We start from the raw sequence: 13,576 nt of genomic DNA on the forward strand, positions 1-13,576 counted from the left end.
CTTCAGACAGGGATTGGACTGGACTGTGGGACATAATGTGATACTCATGAGGAGAGTGCCTCTTAGCTCAAGTAGATACAAGAGACTAAATGGGCAGCTGCTGTCCAGAGGTGAGATGGGAAGGCAGAGAGTGTCAGAAGCTGGTTGAACGAACATGGGGAATCAGGGGTGGAAAGGAGGAATGTGCTGTCACAGTATGGGGAGAGCAATCAGAGTCACATAACAACCTATGTATAAATTTTTGTATGGGAAAAAATAAATAAAAAAAAGAAAATGATGCACTTCTAAACTGTCCCATAGTTGAGGAACTAACGAAAGAGGAAAAGGGGTAGCCCAAGTGGTAGGAAAACCAAACAGCAACTCTAAAAGAAAATTTTTTGAAAGGAATATGGTAGCAATGTCAAATGGTATAAAAGCCAAAAGACAAGTCTATTTTATTCATACTTTGCAAATTAGCTATCCTTCCAAAATCTTAAAAGGCTCAGTGAAGTACTGGGTAAGGTCAAAACTAGTTTACTATAATTTCTGATGACCCAACCACACAGGAGTACACTAAGGGTAGACAAGATCCCCAAAATGCAACAGAAGCACAAAGTTTCATTCTTGTTTCTGCTAAGGAAGAAATATTCCCTAAATGTCTTACTTTTTAAAACTTAATGTCAAACTGAAAGGAACTCATCATTTTAGAGATGAGAAAATTGTCCAGGAAAATGAATTAACTTGCTGATAAGTAACAGAGTAAGGTGTAGGACACAAAACTAGCTCCACTGAGTGTATTTTTATAAAATATGATCTTGATAACTTTTATTGAAAACTAAAACAAAACAAAACAAAACCCATTGCCGTTGAGTCGATTCCAAGTCATAGAGACCCTACAGAACAGGGTAGAACTGCCCCACTGAGTTTCCAAGGGGCGCCTGGTGGATTTGAACTGCCGACCTTTCAGTTAGCAGCCGTAGTTCTTAACCACTGTGCTAGAGACTAGAAATCTTAATTATGTTTTAAATAAACAATTTCAGTCAAGTTCAAACTGATTTGTAATCCATAAAAGACCATGGTAAAGTTTACATTTGCTTAAAAACCTTTTCTCTCCTAACAAGGAAAACTAATAGGACTGTAAGTATTATAAAGTCAGTCAACCATTCACTCAAAAAATATTTATTTAACACTTCTTATGTGGCAGACATTATTTTATTAGTCCCCCAGGATTTACCAGTACACAAAATATTTTTAAACATACTCAAGATATGACAAATTATATGTATATGATTGACATAGAAATTATAAATCTTTCTTTTTCCATTGAGCTAGGTCTACATGCATTTTTAAAGCAGAACTTTTAGTGCCATTAAATTATAATTAACAGTGATAAAACTTTTTAAAATATGTATCATTCAATGCTTTTCACTATGAATTCACTTCAGACTGAATCACTGAAGTTTAACTTTTTGGAATGTGAAAAGATTCCAAAAAACAAACAAAAACCCTTGGAACTGCTTAGATTTGTACCTGAAAACAGCTTGTCCTCAACATTACCAAAATTAGTATGTATAGTCATTATGGAACAGATAAGGAACTCCACCATTATGAGCAGCCACATAATTAGGAACTACCTCTATTGACTACAAAGTAAGAATACTGTTTTCTGTAACTATGGTTCATTTCTGGAACAATTTTTATACCCGTTTTCTTGTTCCTTACTCTGAGTCCTACATTGCCAGTCACTCTTAAGAAAAAAAAAAAAATTCAGACTAATACAGGCCAAATTTAAAGAGAGGAATAAAAATCTTCCTTCAGTCTAGGCTAAGTGGACTGATTACACAAAGAACTCCATACATCCAAAAGCACACAGATGTCTGCACTAGTTCCCAGGCTTCAAACAATACCAGTTATTCAACAGCTTTCCTTTTACATAAGCTGATGTAAGAGAACTCAGTCAGCTCTTCTGAACCTCACAGTGATGATGCTGAAACTCTGATAAAGCCTACATTTTTCCTCAACACTGTTTTCATGTATTTTGTCTGGAAAGCAAACTTCGTATCTCCCAGAAAGAATAAATCTGAAAATAATCTCGTTTGACAAGTGATATACTCTACCTAAACTACTTTTCCACTAAAACCACAAACCACGATACAAATCAAGGATCAATAACACTGAAAGATTGTTTAATAGAAAATATTTTTAAATACACGAGTTTAAAATATAATTTTAAATAACTTCCATCATACTAATTACCAAATATATACCATTTAGTTGTATTTTATTTATTACCAGCTGTGTAATTTTTAAAACAGCCATATAACACAAAATGTTCCAAAAATTAAAATTTAGTAGAACTGAAAAAGAAAAAAAAAAAGGTGACTATATACCAACACAACAATAACCACAGACATCAAAAATAATGAAAGAACTTTCATTGCATGCTTGACAAAGCTTTTAGGCCTCAAGAAAAATACAGTTATTCTTCACTGAACCTCCCTTAGAAGCTAAGTTACACTACTTTCTACCTTCAAGGCACATTATCATCGATTCTTTCAGTAATATATTTTACCAGCTGAGTCTCTGGCAAATTCTCACCTTCAATGATGAGAAGTAACATGGATAAATTAAAGCTACAGAAATGCTAATGTATTTTTTAATATGCTTTTCTTTTTTTTAGCAGCTTTAGGTTTACAGAAAAATAGTACAGAGTTCCCATATACCCCCTTATCTCGCCTGCAGTTTCCCCTATTATTCACATCTTGCATTCCTGTGGTACCTTTGTTATAACTGATGAACAAATATTGACACATTATTATTAACTGAAGTCCACAGATTAGGGCTCACTCTTTGTGCTATTGTGTTGTACAGTTCTATGCATGTCATGTGTCCACTATTACAGTATAATACAGAGTAGTGTCACTATCCAAGTATGCCCTATGCTCCACCTAGTCATCCCTTCCCTCTCCACCTGAGCCCCTCGCAACCACTGATAAATATATTTTTTTAATATATTTTTTAATTGTGGTCAAATATATATAACAAAACATTTGCCATTTCAACCATTTTTACATGTACGATTCAGTCACATTAATTTTGTTCACCATTAATTATGTGTAATCATCACCACTATCCATTTCCAAACATTTTCGTCATCCTTAACAGAAACTCTTAAGTAATAATCCCCGTTGCCCCCGCCACCTACCCCAGTAACCGATAATAAACTTTGGTCTCTATGCCATTTGCCTATTCTAAGTATTTCATATAAGTAGACTCATACATTTGTCCTTTTGTTTCTGACTTATTTCACTTAGCATAATGTTACAAGGTTCATCCATGTAATGGCATGTATCAGAACATTCCTTTTTACGGATAATATTCCATTGTATAATATACAATATATACAGTGTTTAATATATCACTTTTTTTAAAAAAAGTACTGTGGTAAAATACATGTAACACAAAACCTGCCATTCTAACCATTTTTAAGTGTACAATTCAGTGATATTAATTACAGTCACCATGTTGTGCAACCATCACCAATATCTATTTCCAAAAGTTCTTCCTCATCTCAAACAGAAACTTAGTGCCCCTTAAACAGTATCTATCTCCCCATTCCTCATCCCTGCCCCACCCCTGGCAAATAAACTTTTGTCTGTATGCATTTGCCTATTCTAAACATTTCATGTAAGTGGAATCATACAGTATTTGTCCTTCCATGTCTGGCTTTTTCACTCAGCATAATGTTTTCAAGGTTCATCCATGTCGTAGGATGTATCAAAAGTTCATTTCTTTTCATGACTGAGTAATACTCCATCGACTGGATGGCAATGGGTTTTTTTTGTATGTATATACCACGTTTTGTTTATCCATTCATCTGCTGATGTAACACCTGTTTCTACCTTCTGGCTATTGTGAACACTGCTGCAGTGAAAACTGGTACAAAATATCTGTTTGAGTCTCTGCTTTCAGGTCTTTTGGTTATACACCTGGGAGTGGAATTGCCGGGTCATACGGTAATTCTGCATTTAACTTTGAGAAACCGCCAAACTGTTTTCCACAGCAGCTGTACCATTTTACAATTCCACCATCTATGAATAAGGGTTACTCTAATGTATTTTTTTAATCATATGGCAAACTTATTTCCTAAAACACTTACCAGCCACCCAGAAATAAAGCTCATTAGTTCCAGAAGACAAAATAAGAATGACTAATTTATTCATGAAATTATTAGATCCTGAATAGTCAAGAGTTGCCTATAAACACAGGATTATGAACATACTAACCATTAATATTTGGGTGAATTTCAACCATCACCTACATTTATAAAATTAAACTTGTCAAGAAAAAACACTGTTTATCTTTTCAGCAAAGAGTATTCCCTAGTGACAACTGAAAGCACCAAAATCCTGTGTGTGCCACAAAAGCAATAACCTCAAAAACATTTCAACATCCTCTGAGATGTACAAACTCTGCTGGCAAGCCATGAACTCCATTTCTCAAAAATATCTTGAAAGCTCTTGACAACCAAACTCTTCCTCAGTGTAGCTTGTTGCACACCCAGCAGCTGAGAGCTCCTCCTCAGTACACCAGACCCTTGTTTCTACCACCAGGACCACTACGGTATTTTGTGGTGCTTTTTGTTGTGTAGCACTTGACCACAGCACATACCTTTTAAGCTCCCTGTAGAACAAATTTCTCTGTGCTTTCTAGAAAATCTCACCTAAACTTTCACTATACTACTGTCCATGTGGAGCCTTGGTGGCACAGTGGTTAAGAGCTTGGCTACTAACAAAAGGTCGGCAGTTCAAATCCACCAGCCACTCCTTGGAAACCCTATGGGGTAGTTCTACTCTGTCCTATAGAGTCGTTATGAGTCAGAATCAACTCGATGGCAACAGGTTTGGTTTTTGGGTTTTATTTGTCTACGCTATCCTTTATAGTCAGACAAATCTTTTCATTTTCCTATAACATGCACCATCTCCAACCTTTGTCCTCAAATCAGGCCAGATCATCAAGACAAACAAGCACAAATCTTTCATTTTTGCCACATTACTTTATTACATAATATTATTACATAATATTAATCCACTCCCTTCTATAAAATGAGTTTTAAAAGCAAAGTTTAAGAATAGTTACAGGTTATCTATCTCTGGATCTTAACCGTCAGTAACTCTTCTCAGGCTCATGTTTAGATAGTTACCTATACTTAGCCATGACAGTCTCTGGCACGACAATTTATTAAATAAAGAAATATCCAGAATGGTACAGTAGGATTGAGGCGTAATAACAGAGAAGCAATATGGGGACCCAGTTTACATTTTGTAATGAGATTTACCCATAGCTGTAAGTTTCCCTTCTCATTAGAAAATGAATTTTTATTGCAAAATATGTTTAGCTAAGTAGAAATGAGTCATTTAACAACTTAATTTTTATTTTGCACTCCACATTGACATTAAATAACACTTCAGTGTTTAATATAAAAGACATTAGTACTGGAGCACAGGGCATTTTCAGGGCAGAGAAACTATTCTGTTTGATACTGTAATGGTGGACACATCACATTAATCACTTGTACAACACAAAGAGTGAACGCTGATGTGGACTATGGACTTCAGTTAATAATAACATAGCAATATTGGTTCATCAATTGTAACAAATGTACCAGAGGAATGCAAGATGTTAATAGGAGAAATATGTGCAGTGGGAGAGGATAAACAGGAACTCTACTTTCTGCATAATTTTTGTGTAACTTAAAACTACTGTAGAAAATAAAAGCCTGTAAATAGTCTATCAAACAAAACTAAAAATGCACAAACGACAGAAGATAAATTAGATAACTGGGACTTCCTAAAACTTAAATACTTACGCTCATCAAAAGACTTTACCAAGAGAGTAAAAAGAGAACCTACAGACTGGGAAAAACAATACATCAGATAAGGGTCTAACCCAAACCCACTGCCATTGAGTCAATTCTGACTCACAGCAACGCCACAGGGTTTCTAAAGCTATAAATCTCTACAGAAGCAGACTGCCACATCTTTCTCCCATGGAGGCACTGGTGGTTTCGAACTGCCGACCTTTCAGTTAGCAGTCAGTTAACGTAACCACTGCGCCACCAGGGCTCCTTGATGAGGAACTAATCTCTAAAATATATAGAAAACTTCAACAACTCAACAACAAAAAGACAAACCAATCTAAAAATGGGCAAAGAACATGAACATGAACAGACACTTCACCAAAGAGGACATTCAGGCAGCCAACAAATAAATGAAAGATGCTCATAATCATTAGCCATCAGAGATACAAATCAAAACTACAATGAGATACCACCTCACCCCTGCAAAAAAGGCAATGATCAAAAAAAAACAGAAAATAACAAATACTGGTGAGGCTGTCGGGGGATTAGAACTCTTATACATTGCTGATGGGACTGTAAAATGGTACAACCACTATGGAAAACAGTACGGCACTTCCTCAAAAAGCTAGAAATAGAAATGCCTTATGATCCAGCAATCCCACTCCTAGGTATACATCCTAGAGATACAAGAGCAGCGACACGAATAGACATTTGCACACCTATGTTCAGTGCAGCATTATTCGCTATAGCAAAATGATGGAAACAACCTAAGTGCCCATCAACAGATACATGAATAAACAAATTGTAGTACATACGCAACTATGAGAATAATGAGGGGTCTGTGAAACATAACATGGATGAATCTGGAGGACATTATGTTGAGTGAAATAAGTCGATCACAAAAAGATATATATACTGTATGGTCCCACCATTATAAAAAGTCAAGAACAGATATACATACAGAAAGCAAAGTTCTTTGATGGTTACCAAGGATGGAAGGGAGGAGGGGAACCACTTTCTAGATAAGACACTTGTTACTTTTGGTAATGGGAAAGGCAATTCCAAATATGGGTGAAGTCAGCAAAACATGACGAAGGTACATACACTAATAAGTACACAAAAAAGAGGACAATTTCAGTAAATGCTGTAACATACACAATTTTGCAGCAACAGTAAAAACAACCAAAAAATATGTGTGTGGTTATGTAGGTAGATATGGATGCATATACGTGTATAAGAAGGCATATGCGAGTAAATGCACGTGTACATACAGGTGCACCTGCAGGCATATGTATAAAAACATTTGTGTGTGCTGCATATATATCCACATATATAACAAACCACATGGGGACACAGTTACTGATGTTTCCTAGACATATTCACACAACTCATGAGATTGGCTTACTGGGTCAAAAGGTGTGGGACCACAATCTCGAGGGACAACTTAGTCAATTAACGTAACATAGTTCACAAAGATAATGTTCTACATTCGAGTTTGGTGTGTAGTGTCTGGGGTCTTAAAAGCTTGAGAGCAGCCATCTAAGACACAACTACTGATCTCTACTTGTACGGAGCAAAGGAGAACGAAGGAAATCAAAGGCTCAAAGACGAAACTAGTCCATGGACTAACAGCCCACAGGAACCACAACCTCTTCTAACCTGAGACCAGAAAAACTAGATGATGCCCAGCTACCACTACCGATCATTCTGACCAGGGACACGAATAGAAGGCCCCGGACAGAACGGGATAAAAATGTAGAACAAAATTCAAATCCCTAAAAAAAGCCAGACCGACTAGATCAATAGAGGCCAGACAAACTCCCAAGACTATCGCCCTAAGATACCCTTTGAACTTGGAACTGAAGCTATTTCTGCAGGTCACCTATAATCCAAATAATAGATTGGCTTATAAAATAAACAGTATCAATCGTGACTAATCTTCTCCCTTAAACGATTAACAATATGAGACCAAACGGTCAACAGTTACCCAAAAGCAAAGACGAGAAGAAAAGGAGGGGAAGGAAACCTAGACCAATGGAAACAGAACAAACAGAACAGAAATAATGAGAATGCTGACACACTGTAAAAACTGTAACCAACGGCACGGGACAATTTGTGTAAATATTGCTACAGGGGAACCTAACGTGCTATGTAAGCTTTCCTAAAAAAAAATAAAACAAAAGCCTATTAAGAAAAGACACTATTACTACAAAAATATTGCATATACAATGAGAGTTATAAGAGCAGAAGATTTCTTTTTATCTCATCTTGAGCTATCAATTACTACTCTTGTTAGACCTTTGTTCCTTCTTCACTGCCTTCTAATTATCCCTTCATGATTATGAAAAATAAATGCAGGACAAAAACAACGAACTATAAACATGGCTATCCCATAAATGCTATTAGAAACACAAAACTATTTACAAAAACACCTTACTCTAAGACACAATGTAACTTCCTATGTTCATCTACTTGACAAAGGAATCCAGAGTCTAAAATTCCTGTTTTTGATTTTTCTTTTCTCTTGGGGAAGGGGGATAATTCCAGTGGAGAAAAACTCGGAGAAGGAGATGCAACAATCTTTGTACATTAAACCACTTACCCACTTGAAGGATCTAAGGCAATAGCTCTAGGTTGATCCAACTCTTGCCAAAATAAAACTTTTCGTAAAGATCCATCTAAATTAGAAACTTCAATCCGATTAGTTTCAGAGTCTGTCCAGTACAATTTTTCTCCAAGCCAATCGCATGCCAGCCCATCGGGGGATAATAATCCGGAGACAACAACATTCTGTACACTCTCAGTTTTGTTAAACTCTGTTCGCTTAATGGCTTCTTCGCTTACATCACTCCAGTATATCAAGCCATGACCAAACACAAAGTCCACCGCAGCTGCATCCTCCAAGCCTCCAACTACAATCGTAGCATTCTCTTTGCCATTTGTAGCATCAACCAATCGCAAGTCCCGTCTGTTTGCATAAAGCAACAAAGGGGCCGCTAGAACGAAAAAAGAAAAATATGTAAGTAAAAAGGAACGAAATGTATTGGTTCTTATAAACTGGGTTTCAAATCGGCATTAGTGAGCAAACATGATCAAAAATAAGAAGAGTAAATAAATCTACAGAAGACTCACTAAAATCTTTTCACATGCAAAATACTATTTTTGTAGCATTTTAAAAACAAAAAGTAGCAAGAGGGGGGATTAATTCCACCAAGACAGTTTTTTTTTGTTAAAATAGTCTGTCAGATAAAATTAAAATGCCTGGTCATACAAAGTGTTGGTAAGGATATGGAGCCACTGGAACATTCAATCTACTGGTAGGAATGGAAAATGGGGCATCCACTTTGGAAAACAATCTGGCCATTTCTTAAATTATATACATCTAACATATTTTCCAGCCATTCCACACCTAGGTATTTATTCAAGAAATAAAAGCATATCCCAATACAAAGATATGTACATAAATGTTCATAGCAGCTTTATGTGTAATAACCCAAACTGGAATCAACCCAAATGTCATCAACAGATAAACGGATAAAGTGTGATATATCCACACAATATACTACTCAGCAATAAAATGTAATGAACTATTATACACATAACAACATGGATGAATCTCAAAACAATTAAGCTGAATGAAAGAAGCCAGACCCCTCAAAGAGAGTATATACTGCATGATTCCATTTACGTAAAATTTTAGAAAATGCAAACTAATCTACTGTGACAGAAAGCAGATCAGTGATTGCCTAGAGGTGGTGAGAGGTGGGTAGCAAAGAACAAGCAGAAGGGATATAAAGAGGCACGAAGAAATTTTTGTAGGTGATGGTTATGTTATCTCCATTATGATGATGGATGGGTTCAGAGGCGTATACACGTCAAAACCTATTAAATTTTACCTTTACAAAAGTGCAATTTATTGTATATTAGTTGTATCTTAATAAAGCTACTAAATAAACAGTCTGGCAGAGAAACAGTTCTTAATACAACTATTTTATTCTACTGTATATTATAATTGGAGCCCTGGTGGCACAGCAGTTAAGAGCGGTGGCTGCTAACCAAAAGGTCAGCAGTTCGAATCCACCAGCTGCTCCTAGGAAACCCTATGGGGGCAGTTCCACTCTGTCGTATAGAGTTGCTATGAGTCAGAATCGACTCAATGGCAACGGGTTTAGTTTTTTTTTCATATATTAGAATGACTTTTAAATAGTATCTAATTCTAAAACTAAATATAAAGCTTATGTTAAAGTCAAACATTAACATTTTCTACTGAACGTTTGGTCTATAAAATTCTAAGAAACTTTCTGGTCATTTAAGGCCTCCCAAGTCTTCTGAGGGAACCCTGCTGGCATAGTGGTTAAGAGTTTGGCTGCCAACCAAAAGGTCAGCAGTTCGAATCCACCAGCCGCTCCCTGGAAACCCTATGGGACAGTTCTACTCTGTCCTATAGGTTCGCTGAGTCGGAATCGACTTGACAGCAGTGGGTTTGGGGTTTTAAGACTTCTGAGTACAAAAAGAAAAGGGCGGGGTGGGTAAGGCAAGTTAATTGTTTTTAACTTAGTTGTTCTGGTTATAATGGAGCATAAAGGACTGTACTTGGTAGCGCTGGGGTTAAGACCTTGGCTGCTACCCTAAAGGTCAGTAGTTCGAATCCACCAGCTGCTCCTTGGAAACCCTATGGGGCAGTTCTACTCTGTCCTATAGGTCATAATGAGTTGGAATAGACTTGATGGCAATGAGTTTAAAGGACTGTACGAAAACCTCTCATTATTAAAAGGAAATCCCAGAGTTCATTTGTCCAGCCACCATTCTGGCGCTTGAATAGTTTCTGTAATATTGTCAACAGTATCTATTCAGCAACATATTATATGGGATATCTGAAAGGTGCAATCTGATTGATCTGGAATATTGTTTTGTGTTTTTTTTAATAATACTGTTTTAATCTACTACAGAAATACACTGGACCCACACACCCTCGCCCCCTCGTTGCAGCTCATATACCATGCGATCAACATTTTCCATTCCAAAGGGTTTATCTTCTTCTGACTTCCCAGTACTGCTACCAGATAATCACCATCACATCTCTTTAGAAGAACCCTCACTAGTGCTCAGGAATCGTTTCCCTTTATTAACTTCCTACCAAGCTTTCTCTAGCAGCCTTTCTAAACTTTTTTTGTTTTCCTGAAGATAAATTCCATGCCTTGAATTCTTCATTCTCAGATCATCTCATAATCTCAGTGAAGCAGGAAGGAGGGTAAATTTCAGACATACCCAACATCTTTCATTTATACCTCTCAAAAATCTCTCTATACCTTTAGTTTCAAAAGACAAGTTACCCTTTTTCATTTCTAAGGTTAAAGCCGTGTTTTGGGTTCAGTGCCCCCGACCTCCTCTTGAACTCTGCCCTATCACTTATTCCCCATTTCTTGTATCTTCAATGACTCCTACCTTCTGTCTGCAGACATATGACCCTGCTATCAAAATAACTTTGATTTAATAACTAATTTTGCTCCAATCAAGAAAACAATTATATTTCTCTTACTCACAAAATCTTATAGTATTGATATATACTTCATGCCACCATTCATTAATTATTAACTCCTTTAGTCTAACTTCCTACCCATCACTCAACTGAAACTGCTTTCCTAAGTCTTCATTACCAAATCCAAATTCCCAACCATAACCTAACCAAAAATCCTTTTCTCACTCCTTATCCTTGACCTCTCTGCACCATTCAACATAGCTGAATATATCACTACCTATGTAAGATGTTCTCCTTATACTACACTACATATTACTCTTGTTTACCTGGTCATGCTTTGCCTGTCTTTTAGTTGGAAGTCTTTATCCCACTTCCTAAATAAAGATGTCATCAAGACTCTCTTCTGTTCCCCAAAGGAGAGAATACGGAAGAGGAAATTATCCAAGTTCACATGGTCAACAAGCAACTCTGTGCAGGTAATTTCCAAATCTTCATCTCGAGCCTAACCTTCCGTCCTGCATCTATAACTTGCTGGCCATCTCTTCCTGCTATTAATCACTTTCCCAAAATAATAATAATAATCTTCATCAGTGAATAGTATCACCATTCTCCTAATCTTACCGGCACACCCTGGAGCCATCCCTGACTTCTCCCTCTTCCCCCAGTCTGTTATTCACCCAGTCTTGATTCTTCCCTCACATGTCTTTAAAATTGCCGCTTCCTTTCCATTTTTACCACGCTTATCCTACTCTAGATCTTCATGGTCTTACATCTAAACTACTTTAACAGTACGTGATCTCAACTCCCTTCCCTTTCCTACTTCTAATACTTCTGTTAGTATCTAATACTACAAAAAGTGTTCTCATTGCACACTGCCTAAAACATAAAGCCTCAGTACCTCAGCCCTTCATCATGTGACTTCTACCTACCACTCTAAACTTTTTACAGCCTCTGCATCATACCAACTAGTTTTTACATGTAAATTGTAAGCACCTCATACTCCATCACCACAAGTTTGTCGTTCTGTCCACTCCATGCCTCTTTCCCATTCTCCCTAAACACAAATCTAAGTCCTTCAAGGCCAGATTGAAATCATTTCTACTCAATGAATCTTCCCAGTTACCTTGGCTTTCCTTCTTTGAGCTCTTAGTCTTTACCACTTATTTGATACTAGCATTTTTAAAAGGATATTTCCTACCTCAACTAGGACCTCAGCCCCTTGGGAAGAGCAGCCATATCTTGTAACTCAGTTTATCCCCAATGCCTAGCATAGTTCACTCTACACTGTAACGTATATAGTAAACATGCTTACTAATATTTAAAAGCAATCTTCTGGAACTTGCTCTGAAAGTGTATTTCCCATAAGCCCAAAAGAACTTTACTGACCAAGTGCTCACAAGCATCCACTATTTATCCACTGACTTGGCTTGACCAAACTTTAGTCAGGCTTCTCTCCTTCCCACAAGGTTAGCTTGCCCCTAAGCTTAAACAAGCAGATGCAGAACATCCTCCCTAAGGGATTCATTATAAGCATCAGCTGACAATGGGGGGGGGGGACACTTCCTGTCAAACTGCCCTTATCATGCTATCTGCTCACCCTCATCCTTTTGCCCCGCTTTCATTTATCTGTTTGACTTTGAGATACCTACAGATCTTGTGGTTAGAGCACTCTCCCTGTTGCAATAGTTTTTTCAAATAAAGTCTCTCAGTAAGTCCAAATCTGTTTTTATTTGACATTTGTATGGTGATGTGTCTTGAATGAAGACTGGATCTTACCTACGGACCCGCACCATTCCTGCCTAGGTAATGGCACTTTGCAAATCATTTGAACTTCTCTCCGTTCAGAAATCCAGGGATTTTTTGGTGAGTTCAACTCTTGAGCCAGTGCTCTTATTTGTTGCAGCACGGTGAAGTTACTTTGATTCTTTCTAGCAAAGAAATTTTTCTTTGGCTTTTCAAATGGGGAATCACTCCCTGACTCTCAAATGGAAATATTCCCAACTCTTCTGTGAGGCCTCTTCTTAGCTTCCCTAAGTGCCGACCACATGAGGGAATCTCCTCAGCTCCTCCACTGGGACTGCGCAAGGGAACTTCCTTGGCTCCTTGGACAGGGATTACACAAGGGAGTGTTCAAGAGGTGCTCTTTCCCAGCTCCGTTAAAGTGTCACCTCTGATTTAATTATCTAACCCCACAGGTAACTCTCACTCCGTCAATCCCACAGGTAACTCTCACTCCGTCAACCCCACAGGTAACTCTC

The 13,576-nt window shown here is 37.4% G+C and overlaps 1 protein-coding gene across 2 annotated transcripts in view; it reads right to left on the reverse strand.

Annotated features, from left to right (window-relative positions):
- LRP6 (LDL receptor related protein 6) overlaps positions 1-13,576 on the reverse strand; it is a 142,729-nt gene that overhangs the window by 113,953 nt on the left and 15,200 nt on the right. For both annotated transcript variants that reach the window (XM_004387319.2, XM_023741577.1), the window contains exon 2: positions 8,442-8,835. In XM_004387319.2, coding sequence (XP_004387376.1) covers positions 8,442-8,835 — 394 coding nt within the window. The remainder of the gene's footprint in view (positions 1-8,441; positions 8,836-13,576) is intronic.

Source organism: Trichechus manatus, unplaced genomic scaffold (genome assembly GCF_000243295.1).
Source record: "Trichechus manatus latirostris isolate Lorelei unplaced genomic scaffold, TriManLat1.0 scaffold00184, whole genome shotgun sequence".
Taxonomy (NCBI): domain Eukaryota; kingdom Metazoa; phylum Chordata; class Mammalia; order Sirenia; family Trichechidae; genus Trichechus; species Trichechus manatus.